Raw genomic sequence first — 16,118 nt, 5'->3', positions numbered from 1 at the left:
GTTAATTGAACCTGCCTCCTTCCCAAAAAAATAGCTGGGATAGGCTCCAGCGCTCCCATGCCCCTTGTGAGCGTAGGCGGCTCAGAAAATGGATGGATGTTCTTAACACATCTGAAAGAGGGTGACGGCTTGTTGGTCCCAGGGTCATATGAATGTCCTTCATCGTATCTGCAGAAAAATGGATGGTGGGCTGCAAATGGGCCTTGCGCTGTGGTTTGGACACCACTGACTTAAAGTTGAATATGTAGTTTTCAAAATGCGAGCAATATTTGAATGTATAGCTTCACTTTCCTCCTCCCAATAAAGTTATATTTATTGTAATAACGGCTACTACTGTGTTATCCCGGGCTAGTGAGGTGTCCTGCTGAGTTCTGACTTAGGGTGAAAATTCAAGTGACTTTTTTTTTTTTTTAACAGAATTCCTTCATGAATTGAAGAACCCCTGTATGGGGTCACTAACTTGTAATTTCTTATAAAAATGTGACATTTTTTTAAATTTTAGTAAATATTCGGTTGGATTCGCAAAGTTACTGTTTATTGTAAATGTAAAGAGCCACTTAAAATAAGGAAAACATAAAATAAAAAAGATATATATATATATATATATAATATATATATATATATATATCCTTCCTTCGAACGAAGCACCTTCGAACTTTCACCTTTTCAGGCTAAAGCTCACGTGTTTCTGTAAGTATCGACCCCGTTTTTTAAGTCATTCCATTATTTTGATATTAATTTGGTCACAAACATAACGTTGCGTATGTAATTTTTGATTATTTATTCGGTCTTTTCCAGTTTTTGGCCACGTCTGCGGACATGAACTTCGGCTAGCATTGACTTGTTATTACATGATTAGCGCCATTAGCGGTTAGCTTAACTGTTAGCATTGACTTCCCGTTACCGCCTTGCTAACTTTTTTGCGGATTTAAATGTATCCAGACACGCTTGGGAAGAGCGTCACGAGAATGGCGGCGAAGATAACAGACGCCGAAAAAGAAATGGAGACTGAATTTCTGCCAGGACAGTCGGCGCAAGTATCACATGAAGTCCCCGGTGAGTGGCTGACCCACTTTGGAAGTCACTTGTCTCAGGACTCACCATTTATCGTCAAATTTCAAACATTATTTTCATTATTTTTTGCAGTCTTGCAACCTTTTCAGATTACTGAGACAATACAAATGGATGCTATTTAAGTATACAGCATTTGGCTAATAGAATGTGAGTGTGTTATAAGAGTTTGTGTGACACTAGTAATTATAACAATATCATGTATACATAAAGGAATACACAGTACACGCAAAAGTAAAGTAAAAAAAATACAACAGTACAGTACAATTAAAAACACAAACCCTTCGTCTATAAACTACCATCCACGCAGAATGGAAACCAGTAAAATGTTTAACAATAGTATTAGACATTACACCAAATTTATCGGCTTGATTGGATTGCCCAATAATTTTTTTTTTTTTGCTGATCGGCGTCATAATTCGCCGATCCAATCAATTCCGTCATTGATCGGCTTCGAGAAAGACATTTACTCCGCAGTATATCTGAATCCAAACGCTAGTTTATTTTTATTTAGTTGTATTTATATCGTTTTCTCGTGTCTTTTAACACATTATTGTAAATATCTTGACAGGCAATAAAGTACATATAATTTTTTTTAACCCGCTGATCTGAGATGGGACGCAAAAAAATCCTGATTGTGTATAGCCTAAATAATATTAACTCGGCGTCACGTTGGAGAAGCTGGTAAAGTGTTGGCCTCACAGTTCTGAGGTCCCGGGTTCGATCCTGCGCCCACCTGTGTGGAGTTTTCATGTTCTCTCCGTGCTTATTTGGGATCCCTCTGGGCATTCCGTCTTCCTCCCACATCCTAAAAACATGCAAAATTAATTGGACACTCTAAATTGCCCCTAGGTGTTATTGTGAGTGCCTTGATGTGCCCTGCGATTGGCTGGCGACCAGTTCAGGTTGTACCCCGCCTCCTGCCCCTTGACAGCTGGGATAGGCTCCAGCACTCCCTGCAACACTTGTGAGGATAGGCGGCTAAGAAAATGGATGGATGGACTTAAGTACAGTTTATGTCAGTCAAAGACGTTCAATGCGTGTAGAGTACTTACCTGTACAATGACGTCATTCCTTATTAATATGACCTCCTTTTCAGAGACTCAGACACCCCAGGATGGCCTTCCACCATCAATGCACTCCATGCCAGAAAGAGGCCTCAAGTGGCCCGTCCAGTCTACGAAGATGCAGGTCACTTCTCCCACAAGCGACGACGATAACTCGCACGAGCAACCGGGGCAATGGTGGGGATTTTGTCTGGATAAAACCTCCAAGAAATCCGAGACAAATTTATTCTTCCAAATTGCGTTCTGTTGCAGTCAGGAGAAAAAAGACGGAGAACGTTGGGTTGCTGTGCTGCGCACTTTCATCAACGTATGTCAGCCTTACTTTAACTTCCTGGAATCTACAGCCAGAACCTTGACGTTGTCCTCCGACACGGAAGTACGTACCTCAATATTTTTCCGCATTATTTGTTGTTATAAAGAGTCCTCAGTTTTATGAAAGAGTTACCTTATTACAGTATAATCCATAGTTGTATCCAAGTCAGAATGTCTTGTAATGAGTCAATAATTCACACTAATGTAGTAATAAAGACACTATAATTAACAAGAGCGCCACAATGTAGCAACTGGTTAGAGTGTAGGCCTCACAGTTCAGAGGACCAGGATTCAAATCCCGTCCCCGCCTGTGTGGAGTTTGCATGTTCTCTCCGTGCCCGCGCAGGTTTTCCCGGGAGACTCGGGTTTCCTCCCACACCCCAAAAACATGCATTGATTGGGGAGTCTAAATTGCCCCTAGGTGAGATTGTGAGTGAAACTGTTGTAGCCCGCCTCCTGCCCCATGACGGCTGGGAACGGTTCCAGCACTCCCCGCGACCCTTGTGAGGATAAGCGGCTCAGAAAATGGATGGATAATTACAAGAAATTGTGTTTGATTATGCTGACAAAATATTTTTTTTCCCCCTTAAAGGCAGCATGTAAACAAAAACATGCAGCATTATATTGAAGATGAACATTTATATTAATACAGTATTTACAGTACATACAGGACAGGCTGTAAATGATACACAGTATTTGTTACTGGTCACTATTTATGTATAGGACCCCTACGAACTCACTGAATATTATGTTTTCATGATGGGAACTCTGATGCCAGATCTGCATTTTGACAATAAGAGTTATTATAAGTATGATGCAGTAGAGTTCTACCCCACTGAAAATCTATTATAACATCCATAAGTCATGGACAACTTTTTATATTGAATATTGAGTATGAACACAATCTCTGTGTGTGTAGCGTGCGCAGCTTTTGGCGTTCTCTCAAGAAATGTGTGAGATTTTGGAATCTCTGGTGCTGACTTTCGCCAGCCGCAAGCTCCTCACTTTGGACGAGACCGACCCTGACAAGTAAGCACGCGTGTACACTTCATGTTATCGCTCATCTTTACATAAAAAAAAGACAAAAAACAATCCCTTTGGGGAAGCCAGTTGTTCTAATTTTCAAACATTTCTTACAAGAGGAAACAATGTAGGAAATTGATGAACGGTCACTAATATGAACATAAAACATCACAGGGCATTTTTAAAACATTCATAGGTCTGCCACAGAGCGACACGTCCAAAATGGATTGATAATCGGTGGGGTGTGGACGGGTCGACAGTAAATTTTTATGAGTGGCAGCCGCTAGTTTTGCAGCAATTCAAAAAAAAAAGTATCATATTTGTATCACACTGCTGTTCCAACATACAGTACATAATATATACATATGGCTCTATAATGCATTTAGAACCCGAGCCTCTCAAAAGGCAAGGAATGCCCTCAGCTGGTCATAATTAGACATTGCATCCTATCACACTTATTACATTATTCCTACTTCAACATTTTATATATTTTTTTTTAATGTTTTTACTGGGCGGCACGGTGGATCAGCTGGTAAAGGAGTTTCCATGTTCTCCGCGTGCCTGAGTGCTGTTTTCTCCGGGCACTCCACTTTCCTCCCACATTCCAAAAACATGCAACATTAATTGGACACTCTAAATTGCCCCTCGGTGTGATTGCGAGCGCGGCTGTTTGTCTCGATGTGCCCTGCGACTGGCTGGCGACCAGTTCAGGGTGTACCCTGCCTCCTGCCCGTTGACAGCTGAGATAAGCTCCAGCATGTCCCACGAACATCGTGAGAATTAGTGGCAAAGAAAATGGATGGATGGATGTTTTTACTCAACACTACCACAAATGAGTGAAAATTGCTTGAATATATTTCTGTGCCCCCCGCATCCTGCGAATAAGCGGCTCATAAAAATGGATGGATGGTTATTTTTCTGTCATCATCTTTCTCATTTTTGTTGTTACAGTACTTCATATGTTAATAAAATGATGAAAGAGTACCGGCAGTTGAAAAACATTTTCAAATGTGCTAAAAAATATATATATATGAGAGAGAGAAAAGAGAGAGAGAGCCCAATTATACTGTATATACAGTTCACATATATGTACTTACTGTATATGACATCCATGCATCCATTTTCTGAGCCGCTTATCCTCACAAGGGTCAGTCCTGGAGCCTCTCCCAGCACACTTTGGGCAAAAGGCGGCCCAAACACTGAACTGGTTGCCTGAATAGTAGCCAAGTTCAACTTCAGTCCATGCGGCCGTGTCGCTCGGTGTGCGGCAGGCCTGTGGATCTTCCGCTGTGAGAATCAAAAGATCCAGCGTTATTGACGAGAGTATTCTCCTCCCTTTTCCTCAGTATGTCCCACTTCTGCATCGGCCAAATACAACTGGACGCGCTGAGGTTGAGCGTGACCGTGTTCCGCTACTGCAAACCCATGCCTTACCTTGCGAGGCTTAACACCGGGATGTACAAGCGCATGCGCTGGAATGTGGAGGGACTCGATGAAGCGCACTTGCCCGAGATAAAGTTGTGAGTTGTATTTTCCTTTTCCTTTCTTATGCTTCTACATTTTTTTCCCCTTTAAAACCTGATTTTTTTTTTTTTCCCCGCCAGCTACTACCTGTGCTACGAGGATGTTCCCAATCTGGACAGAGATGGCGACAAATCAGATTCCACAGGGGTGCGGCTGTGGTCCATTGGTCAGTGGGTGCACGTGGGGCCTGGCCCCAGCATGGAGGACATCTTAGACTGGTACAAGTAGAATTCGTCTATTTTGGTGACAATCCCTAAACTTTAACCGGTGTATAATAAGGGTAATATATAATAAGTCTTTTCACTCGCAAAGAATATACAGAAGTGAAAGAAGAGGAGGAAACTGGATCCAGCGTCAGAAGAAAAAGAGGAATGCACAGAGCCTACAACTGAGTGTAGGGACTTTGAATGTTGGGACTATGACAGGAAAAGCACAGGAGTTGGTTGACATGATGATTAGGAGAAAGGTTGATATTCTGTGCATCCAAGAGAGCAGGTGGAAAGGTAGTAAGGCTAGAAGTTTGGGACCAGGGTTTAAATTATTCTACCACGGAGTAGATGGGAAGAGAAATGGAGTAGGGATTATTTTAAAGGAAGAGCTGGCTAAGAATGTCTTGGAGGTGAAAAGAGTATCAGATCGAGTGATGAGACTAAAATTTGAAATTGAGGGTGTTATGTATAATGTGGTTAGCGGCTATGCCCCACAGGTAGGATGTGACCTAGAGTTGAAAGAGAAATTCTGGAAGGAACTAGATGAAGTAGTTCTGAGCATACCAGACAGCGAAAGAGTTGTGATTGGTGCAGATTGTAATGGACATATAGGTAAAGGAAACAGGGGCGATGAAGAAGTGATGGGTAAGTACGGCATCCAGGAAAGGAACTTTGAAGGGCAGATGGTGGTGGACTTTGCAAAAAGGATGGAGATGGCTGTAGTGAACACTTATTTCCAGAAGAGGGAGGAACATATAGTGACCTACAAGAGCGGAGGTAGAACCACGCAGGTAGATTATATTTTGTGCAGACGATGTAATCTGAAGGAGGTTACTGACTGTAAAGTAGTGGTAGGGGAGAGTGTAGCTCGACAGCATAGGATGGTAGTATGTAGGATGATTCTGGTGGTGGGTAGGAAGATTAAGAAGACAAAGGTAGAGCAGAGAACCATGTGGTGGAAGCTGAAAAAGGAAGAATGTTGTGCAGCCTTCCGGAAAGAGGTGAGACAGGCTCTCGATGGACAACCGAAGCTCCCGGAAGACTGGACGACGACAGCCAAGGTGATCAGAGAGACAGCCAGGAGAGTACTTGGTGTGTCATCTGGTAGGAAAGGGGAGAAGGAGACTTGGTGGTGGAACCCCAAAATACAGGGAGTCATACAAGGAAAGAGATTAGCGAAGAAGAAGTGGGATACTGAGAGGAGAGGCGAAAGGAGTACATCGAGATGCGACGTAGGGCAAAGGTAGAGGTGGCAAAGGCTAAACAAGAGGCATATGAAGACATGTACACCAGGTTGGACACGAAAGAAGGAGAAAAGGATCTCTACAGGTTGGCCAGACAGAGGGATAGAGATGGGAAGGATGTGCAGCAGGTCAGGGTGATTAAGGATAGAGATGGAAATGTGTTGACTGGTGCCGGTAGTGTGCTAAATAGATGGAAAGAATACTTTGAGAAGTTGATGAATGAAGAAAATGAGAGAGAAGGAAGAGTTGAAGAGGCAAGAGTGAAGGACCAGGAAGTGGAAATGATTACTAAGGGGGAAGTCAGAAAGGCACTACAAAGGATGAAAACTGGAAAGGCAGTTGGTCCTGATGACATACCGGTAGAGGTATGGAAGCAATTTGGAGAGATGGCTGTGGAGTTTTTGACCAACTTATTCAACAGAATACTAGCGGGCGAAAAGATGCCTGAAGAATGGAGGAAAAGTGTTCTAGTTCCCATTTTTAAGAACAAAGGGGATGTTCAGAGCTGTGGGAACTATAGAGGAATAAAGTTGATGAGCCACACAATGAAGTTATGGGAAAGAGTAGTGGAGGCTAGACTCAGGACAGAAGTAAGTATCTGCGAGCAACAGTATGGTTTCATGCCTAGAAAGAGTACCACAGATGCATTATTTGCCTTGAGGATGCTCATGGAAAAGTACAGAGAAGGTCAGAAGGAGCTACATTGCGTCTTTGTGGACCTAGAGAAAGCCTATGACAGAGTACCAAGAGAGGAACTGTGGTACTGCATGCGTAAGTCTGGTGTGGCAGAGAAGTATGTTAAAATAGTACAGGACATGTATGATGGCAGCAGAACAATGGTGAGGTGTGCCTTAGGTGTGACAGAGGAATTTAAGGTGGAGGTGGGACTGCATCAGGGATCCGCTCTGAGCCCCTTCCTATTTGCAGTGGTAATGGATAGGCTGACAGATGAGGTTAGACTGGAATCCCCTTGGACCATGATGTTCGCAGATGATATTGTCATATGCAGTGAAAGCAGGGAGCATGCAGAGGAACAATTGGAAAGATGGAGACATGCACTGGAAAGGAGAGGAATGAAGATTAGCCGAAGTAAAACAGAATATATGTGCGTGAATGAGAGGGGTGGAGGGGGAAGAGTGAGGCTACAGGGAGAAGAGATAGCGAGGGTGGACGACTTCAAATACTGTACTTGGGGTCAACAATACAGAGCAATGGAGAGTGTGGTAAGGAAGTGAAGAAACAGGTCCAAGCGGGTTGGAACAGCTGGCGAAAGGTGTCTGGTGTGTTATGTGACAGAAGAGTGTCTGCTAGGATGAAGGGCAAAGTTTACAAAACAGTGGTGAGGCTGGCCATGATGTACGGATTAGAGACAGTGGCACTGAAGAAACAACAGGAAGCTGAACTGGAGGTGGCAGAAATGAAGATGTTGAGGTTCTCGCTCGGAGTGACCAGGTTGGATAGGATTAGAAATGAGCTCATTAGAGGGACAGCCAAAGCTGGATGTTTTGGAGACAAGATTCGAGAGAGCAGACTTCGATGGTTTGGACATGTTCAGAGGCGAGAGAGAGAGTGAGTATATTGGTAGAAGGATGCTGAGGATGGAGCTCCCAGGCAAAAGAGCGAGAGGAAGACCAAAGAGAAGGTTTATGGATGTGGTGAGGGAAGACATGAGGGCAGTTGGGGTTAGAGAGGAAGATGCAGGAGATAGGCTAAGATGGCAAAAGATGACACGCTGTGGCGACCCCTAACGGGACAAGCCGAAAGGAAAAGAAGAAGTCGGAGATACGTCATAAAATATCTTGTGAGCTGACATGTCCCTACATCATTTCTATCTTTTTTTTTTGTCACTTCACTGTCAGACAGACACTCAAGAAAGAAAAATACACACGTTAACATCTTACAGTCACTATGAAGGATGCCAATTATGCACATAACACATTTATACGATATACCAGGGGTCGGGAACCTTTTAGGCTGAGAGAGGCATAAACGGGAAATATTTTAAAATGCAATTCCAAAAGAGCCATCCAATATTAGATGATAATATTAAATACAAGTGTATTTGTGCATTTGATGTAAAATCAAAACTTTAAGAGTAGAACGAGTCTCTAAATTCATTTAAATAACATTATACTGTTGCTAACCAATGATGACACAAGTACTTTTTACCATTAATGCGACTCCTTTGCTGATGGCTTAGTCGTCTGTTTCATACGTCATTAAATTAAACTTCATGCAACCTTTGAGACTTCCTTCCGTTATTCATGAACGTAGGTTTGGATTCATGTTTTTTTAAAGGTCCACTGTCATGAAATGCATGATTTTTAGTATGTTATTAATGGAAAAAAATGGCAGCCGGTATGGACCCATTCGTTTTTTCACCACAAAACATGATTTTGACGTATATGGCTTTTTGTAACTCTCGCCATGAAAATCCTCTCAAGGGATTTGTATTTAAGAAGAAGCAGGAAGTGACATAGAGGGCAGTAGCGGACTCAAGCGGTCTCATCTGTTTCTACTAGTTTTAGTTGCTGGAAGGTAGCTCGTTGTTCCTTCATGTTAGCCAAAATGCCAACTCGTTGTATTGCTGGATATTGCTCGAAAACTCGGGTGGATGGATTCGCTCTTCATGCTTTTCCAAAAGATACGGTTCGTCGTTAAAAATGGATTGCACGGGTGCAAAGGACGAGAGCTTTGTGGGTTCCAAATGACAGGTCGGTATGTACACAGCTAATAGTTAGGGGTGGGGGGGCGTAATCCGTAAATCAGGGGTGCTAAATTTGTTGATGTGCCACCCCGGCCGAAGCTGTGATCGGAGGACACGGTGCCAGGCTGAGGTGGATCGGACGGGAGGCGGTTTGGCCGTGATCCAGAAGCGCTCTTTGACTTACTTGCGCGCGTTTCCTTCAGGTTGCTGTGCGACGTTCCGGCGGGCGCCTTCGAGAAGCTGCTGTTCGTGGGCGAACACGAGCCGTCCAGCTGCCAGGCCACCGACCAAATGCTGCAGCTGCTCACGTCCCGGGAGGACGTCACACGTCAGTCATCTTCACTTTGCAACTTCTCTGAGGTCTGAGGAGCACATTTCTGTTGTGATAGTAAAAAGGTTGAACCAGCTGCTCATATTTAGCCCCAACGGTGTTTCGGGGTCGTGTGAGGGAAATATGGATATCACTGTTATTATTGTTATTATTATTACTACATTTCCCTCAATGAGCAGAAGTTACTCTGTGCCTTTTTTACTGTCCGTACCTCACGTTTGTGCCTACCTCTCCGTACCTTTTGAATATGTTCCACAAATGACGTTTGGGTTTGAAAGCGTTCACATTTTGCCCCGTTCCCACCACAACCTCCTCTTTTACTGTATTTAGATCATCGACAGTTACACTTCTGTCCACATGTTCATGGTGCTCACTGTTTTATATTATGATAATCCTAAAAATAAGTTCGTGAAGTTTTTACATTCACCTGTTTTATTTTTGTAAGAGAAAAAAAAAAAAAGATGTGACAGCGCTGTTAATAAAAGCAATTATATTAAACCTCACCTTGAAATAATTACACACTATCACAGATTTGCATATTTGGCAAATGAAGAAAAATATATTCATACAGCCCAATGCTCTTCACTTGAAAAGTCCAACCCTTCCATTTTCACTTGACTTAACCTCTCTCGGGTCAGATGTGAGCTGCAGCCTATCACAGCGAGTTGGGCAAGAGTACACGACTGAAGCTAGCTAGCCAATCGCATAGCACGTACCATATATCCATCCATCCATCCATTTTTTTTTAGCCGCTTATCCTCACAAGGGTCACAGGAGTGCTGTAGCTTATCTCAGCTGTCACCGGGGATGAGACGGGGGTACACCCTGAACTGGTTGCCAGCCAATCGCAGAGCACATCGAGACAAACAACCGCAGTCACAATCACACCTAGGGGCAATTTAGAGTGTCCAATTAATGTTGCGTGTTTTTGGGATGTGGGAGGAAACCGAGTGCCCGCCCGGAGGAAACCCTACGCAGGCACGGGGAGAACATCTAAGAGCATGTAGTTCACTGGATAAAAAAAAAAAAGAGAGAGAGAGAAAAGAAAAAGTGGTTCATGTAATTCTGTGATTTTTTTTTAACATACCACTAGCCAGAGTACCTCTTCCAGGACGTATGGCACACTTTGCCAATCGCTGGTTGATAAAAGATTCAAATCATCAATCTGTTGGTGTTGTTGATGTCATCCGTCTTTGATGACATGTGACAAAGATTGAAAGAGATTTTTTTTTCCTTCCTTAAACACTGTATACAGTACATCTAAGTCGTCAGTTCAAAAGAATTAAGACGGGTGACACGACTGGAGAGACGCTCCTGGTACGTAATCACCGTGCATTTATAATAATATAGATTTTTTCAGTCCTTGTAAGTCAGAGTGACGCTGTCAAATCTGAGTCTTGATGTTCTTCTGCCGTTAATCTTGAAAGGCGACAAATACGATACACGCCGTAAAGAAATCTTGCCGTCTTAACCACCTGCTTCGCACGAGCCGAACATTTAACAGCACAGTACTAGTAATAATTCACTTTATAAATGCTTGTGCAACTACAGCTATATTATTAGACACCCATATTAGGTTTATTCAAGGATAATTTGATCCTACTAATAAATTCACATTTTCTAAGTGCGAAACGCTGACTACTAGTAATTCATGAGCTGCCGTGAGGAGTACATGAAAGAATCGTTGCCAGTTAGGGTGGGGACTTTTTTGGGGTACTCGAAACAACTGAAAACACAACAATTTTTTTTTTAAGGAGCTCCAAACAGAAAACTCTAAATTTTCTTAATTAAAAAAAAAAATTATATATATATATATAAAAAATATGATTTAAAAAAAATTACCCCCAAACACCACCTTCCCTAATTGATAGAATTCGGAAAAGTTAGCAATTTTGGTTTGAAGCAGCCATTTTGGCAACTTCAAGGGTTCAAAGGGAACAAAAAAATCACTACTGGAAGGTAAGCAACCAAGATTAAAGGGCTATTAACGAATCAAAAGATTAAAAAAAGGGATCCATTTTGGATCATCCATTTTCTTAGCTGCTTATCCTCACAAGGGTCGCGGGGAGTGCTGGAGCCTATCTCACCTGTCAACAGACAGGAGGCGGGGTACACCCTGAACTGGTCGCTGGGTTTTCACAGGGCACATCGAGACACTCACAATCACACCTAGGGGCAATTTAGAGGGTCCAATTAACGTTGCATGTTTTGGGGTGTGGGAGGAAACCGGAGTCCCACGTAGGCACGGGCGAGGTCACGCAAACTCCACACAGGCGGATCCGGGATTGAAACCTGGACCTCAAAGCTGTGAGGCCGACGCTTTACCAGCTGATCCACCGTGCTGCCTCATTTTGGACCAATTCAGTAAAATTTGTTTACACGTGCGCTATCAGCAGTACGTAACTGTTCGTGTTTCGCAAAACTGCCTGCTCAGGCCTCTTTAACTTGAAAAGGTTGGCCTTTTTTTTGTGTGTGTATTTAAATAGACACCCCAAGAAAGACTTTTTTGAGAATGTCAGCAAACGACAGCGAAGAGATGGCGGTCAACCTTCTGCCCGGATGGTCGGCCCAAGTGCGCCACAGGGTCAGAAGTTCAGCGGTGAGTGGCCGTCTCGGTTAAGAATATGGAAGTATATATGTGCCGCCGGGATTTGAATTTATTATGTAAAGTGATCATATTTTCAATAGTTGTATTTCAGTATAACTTTTCAATGTTAACAATTCAACCGGCTACAATTCGCCGTCTAAAATTCACCGTCAGGGTTTACTTCAGGTCAGAACCCAACACCCAGCCAATCGCAGTCCCGCTTTCTTAGTATGTGACATCACGTGACTAAGACAGCGGAACTGTGATTGGCTGGCTGTTCTGACCTGAAGTAACCCTGCCTGGCGGCACAGACGGTGAATTTTAGACAGTGAATCGTTGCAACTATTGAAAATGTGATCGCTTAAAATTTCAAATTCAAATCCGGGTGGCCCGGCGTGATCTCACTAATTGTGTTCACGTCGCAACTTTTTATTTCCAGCGAGCAGGACTCGAGGTTGCCGCAGTGAGGAGTTTCACCAGCGCCTGCCAGCCATATTTTAATTTCCTGGAGTCCACGGCCAGAACCATGCAGCTGCCCCCTGAAATGGTACAACCCTCACAATTTGTACTTATTTGTTGACGTCTTTGACTCCGTTCCAGAACAGATTCAGGATAGCAAAGTGGATTACAATTACTTTTGACTTTTTCCGACATTGAAAAATAAAATACTTCATAATTTAACCGATAACTTAAGCTGTGCATTTGTATGTGCAGTACGTCCAGCTGATGGAGTTCTCCCAGCAGATGTGTGACACGTTGGAACGTCTGATCCTGTCCTTCGCCAGCACCAACCTCCTCACTTTGGACGAGTCAGACCCTAACAAGTACGTGCGCACACACACACACTCACGTATTATACATTATATTTATGTACAGCAAAAAAAAAATAAATAAATAAAAAATAGGACAGCAGCACCGCCTGATGAACGAAATCTGTTTCCTGTTCTCCCCACGGGAAAAAATACATTCAGGTACTTTATAGTGAAATTAAAAGTAAAACTACTCACCCTGTGAAACTGTACGGGAGAGGGAATTGGGAGATGCTGTCGCATTTTTTTAGGCATAAAATGTTCCATTTGACTTCTGTCTTTACCTCGTATCAATTTTTTGGGGTTGAATCTAACTGCGTCCATGATTTTATTGTAAAATGGCCAAATTTGCAGATTTTGTTTCAATACGTGGGAAGCGACAGGAAGTGTGGCACCCAGCCTCACTTGGGATTGCGCAATCGCTCAACCCAAAAAAATCGTGACTAGCAGAGCAATAGCGCCATCTAGTGGTAAAATTGTTGTACAACGCCTGAGGAGGCTTTTGGAAAGTGCAATTTCACTTGTTACGAGACAAGACTGAAACCAATTAACTGCAAAATGAAAAGCGACATTTGAAAGAGATTTTTAAATCCTTTTGTTGAACTTTACAGAAAATATTTGAGCTTCATCATAAAATGGTCTCAAATATGATTATATGAATATAATATTTCTGAACAATGACAGGCCTACATTCTAAGAACGTTCTGCACAACACTTCGTAATTTAGCCTTGAAAAAAATTGGCTAATCTATGCTCTCTAAACTGCTGGAAAAGATATGCAGTAAAGGAATACGACTTAATATCTATTATCATCTAAGCGAATACTAAAAAAACCTAAATTTTCCGAGCTGTTTATTCTCAAAAGGATTGCGGGAGTACTGGAGCCTATCCCAGTTTACTTTGGGCAAAGGGCGGACAACATCCTGATCCATCCATCCATCCATTTTCCAAGCCGCTTATCCTCATGAGGGTCGCGGGGAGTGCTGGAGCCTATCCCAGCGGTCAACAGGCAGGAGGTGGCCTCCACTCTGAACTGGTTGCCTGCCAATCACAGGGCACATAGAGACAAATAGCCGCACTCACAATCACACTTAGGGACAATTTAGTGCGTCAAATTAACGTTGCATGTTTTTTGGGATGTGGGAGGAAACCGGAGTGCCCGGAGAAAAGACACGCAGGCACGGCCGGGATCAAACCCGGTTCCTCAGAACTGTGAGGCCAACGCACTAACCAGCTGATTTACCATGCCGCCCTACATACTGATCATTTTCTAAAATTATTTTTAATGTATGACTTAATTTAAAACCCGCCACTCTGTTTGGCTCCTAATCGTGTAAATCTGACACTAACATTGGCGACTCCGCAGCCGCCATCCAGCGGATTAATAATTAATGAGCGATACGCTGTCCTTACCCATCCGGTTCCCCAGCATGTCTCACTTCTGCATCGGTCAAATACGGCTGGACCACCTGCGGCTGAGCGTGACCGCGTTCCGCTACTGCCAGCCTACGCCGTACCTGGCCAGGGTCGACACCGGCGTGTTTAAGCGCATGCGCTGGAACGTGACTGGACTCGATGGAGAAAGCAAGTCCGAGACAGAGTAGTGAGTCTTTTTTTCCCCCCATTCTCTCCTCCATTCCTTGCTTTTCAAAGTTTTTTTTTTTTCTGTCCCTACAAATACTTCTCTCTCTCCCCAAGTTACTTCCTGTGCTACGAGGACACCCCCAACATGTACACGGAGGGCGACGGCGGAGATTCGGGAACGATGCGGCTCTGGTCCATTGGGCAGTGGGTGCAGGTGAAGCCTGACCCCAACACGGAGGACATCTTTGACTGGTGGGCATTAAAAAGCTACACTATACAATTTCAAGTGGCTATGATTATTTCCTAATAAATGTACCGTAATTCCCGGCCTACAGAGCGCACCTGATTATAAGCCTTGTTGTTAATGCTAAGGCGGCGCTAGCGTTAGCTAAGATCCATTTTTGAGCTAACAAAACACCGCACTAACGCTAGCGCCAACGCTAGCAATGCGCCAACGCTCGCGCCAACGCTCGCACCAACGCGCCAACGCTCGCACCAGCGCTCGCACCGCGCCAACGCTCGCACCAACGCTAGCACCAACGCTAACGCTCGCACCGCGCCAACGCTAGCACCAACTGTAACGGTAGCACCGCGCTAACTCTAGCACCAATGCTAACGCTAGCAGCGCATCACCGCAGGGTTGAAGGAGTCTGGGGGCGGGGGGGGGGGCGTGGCTTGTAGGCCAGAAATTCCGCCATATTGAGGCAGGCTATTTTGTCGTGTCGAAAACGGGCTCCTTCTCCGCACTTGTCGGCTTCAGGGTGCTGTGCGACGTTCCCGAGGGGGCCTTCCAGAAGCTGCTGTTCATGGGCAGCCAAGAGCCTTCAAGCTGCACGGCTACAGACCATCTGCTGCAGCTGCTTCTTCACCAGTCAGCTCACCCCAGAGCGCCTCTCAGCTTCTGAGGACGGAATTGCTGTCGGGCCAAGTAGGTTTCAGCGCCTTGCCGGTCTAAGATCAGAACTGCACTTTGGGAAAATGCAGTTTCTCTAGTTGCGTATGTGAATGCTGAAACGCTAAACTGACCTGGAACCGTTTGAACTTGAGTAAAGATTGGAATGCGTGGAATTTGGTCGAGGTAGATTTGAGGGAAGAATAATAATTTGTCTGAACTCCGTCGGGCGCGAAACGTATCGATGTGCGCGTCGGACGAGCCAGGCTAACCCAAAAACACACAGAAGCCGATAACGTACACAAATAAGGATTTTAATGAACATAATCCATTTAAAATGTTGCCACGTTTATTTGAGAGCTATAGCTGGTCATAAGTTACTTCACCATAAATATAACTTTACGTGTTAAACCAATGCCATAACCGGAAAGTAGCCAGACCCGTCCAAATCCCATTTTTGTCACAATTTTCCCAAGATGTCACGAGTAGAACCACAAAACTTTACGCTTGAAAGCCGGTATCTCGTCCTTTCGTTTGGGCACTAAATGCTTCAAATAAAAATTGACTTCCAGCTTATCATTGTTCCAAAACATCCCATCCCAGATTTTGTCACATCAGAGGTCCGCCCACTAAATGAGTCGTTTTGCAGGTATGAGAAACTAGGTCAAAGTTCACGGGATTTCAATCCATAAACACTTATATTTTTGGGTAAAAACCTCAAACAGGATATGCATTGTATGGAACAGTTGAACATGTAG

The 16,118-nt window shown here is 43.8% G+C and overlaps 2 protein-coding genes across 2 annotated transcripts in view; one reads left to right on the top strand and one right to left on the bottom strand.

Moving 5' to 3' along the window:
• The window catches only part of pkn1a (protein kinase N1a), a 43,601-nt gene extending 41,339 nt beyond the window's left edge, over positions 1-2,262 (bottom strand). The window contains exons 1-2 of the mRNA XM_061828643.1: positions 2,127-2,262; positions 1,808-2,052 (exon numbers count right to left, since the gene is read on the bottom strand). The gene's annotated coding sequence lies outside the window, so the exon portion shown is untranslated. The remainder of the gene's footprint in view (positions 1-1,807; positions 2,053-2,126) is intronic.
• The window catches only part of c9h19orf67 (chromosome 9 C19orf67 homolog), a 15,850-nt gene continuing 375 nt past the window's right edge, over positions 644-16,118 (top strand). Inside the window, exons 1-14 of the mRNA XM_061828644.1 lie at positions 644-690; positions 943-1,056; positions 2,171-2,315; positions 2,391-2,514; positions 3,370-3,479; positions 4,820-4,993; positions 5,078-5,215; positions 9,361-9,485; positions 11,975-12,087; positions 12,515-12,622; positions 12,790-12,899; positions 14,314-14,487; positions 14,583-14,720; positions 15,229-15,396. Coding sequence (XP_061684628.1) covers positions 969-1,056; positions 2,171-2,315; positions 2,391-2,514; positions 3,370-3,479; positions 4,820-4,993; positions 5,078-5,215; positions 9,361-9,485; positions 11,975-12,087; positions 12,515-12,622; positions 12,790-12,899; positions 14,314-14,487; positions 14,583-14,720; positions 15,229-15,373 — 1,692 coding nt within the window. The 5' untranslated portion in view covers positions 644-690; positions 943-968 and the 3' untranslated portion in view covers positions 15,374-15,396. The remainder of the gene's footprint in view (positions 691-942; positions 1,057-2,170; positions 2,316-2,390; positions 2,515-3,369; positions 3,480-4,819; positions 4,994-5,077; positions 5,216-9,360; positions 9,486-11,974; positions 12,088-12,514; positions 12,623-12,789; positions 12,900-14,313; positions 14,488-14,582; positions 14,721-15,228; positions 15,397-16,118) is intronic.

The sequence above is a fragment of the Syngnathoides biaculeatus genome, chromosome 9 (assembly GCF_019802595.1).
Source record: "Syngnathoides biaculeatus isolate LvHL_M chromosome 9, ASM1980259v1, whole genome shotgun sequence".
NCBI lineage: Eukaryota > Metazoa > Chordata > Actinopteri > Syngnathiformes > Syngnathidae > Syngnathoides > Syngnathoides biaculeatus.
Note: the sequence above shows the minus strand (reverse complement) of the source record. Positions and strands in the feature narration are given on the sequence as shown.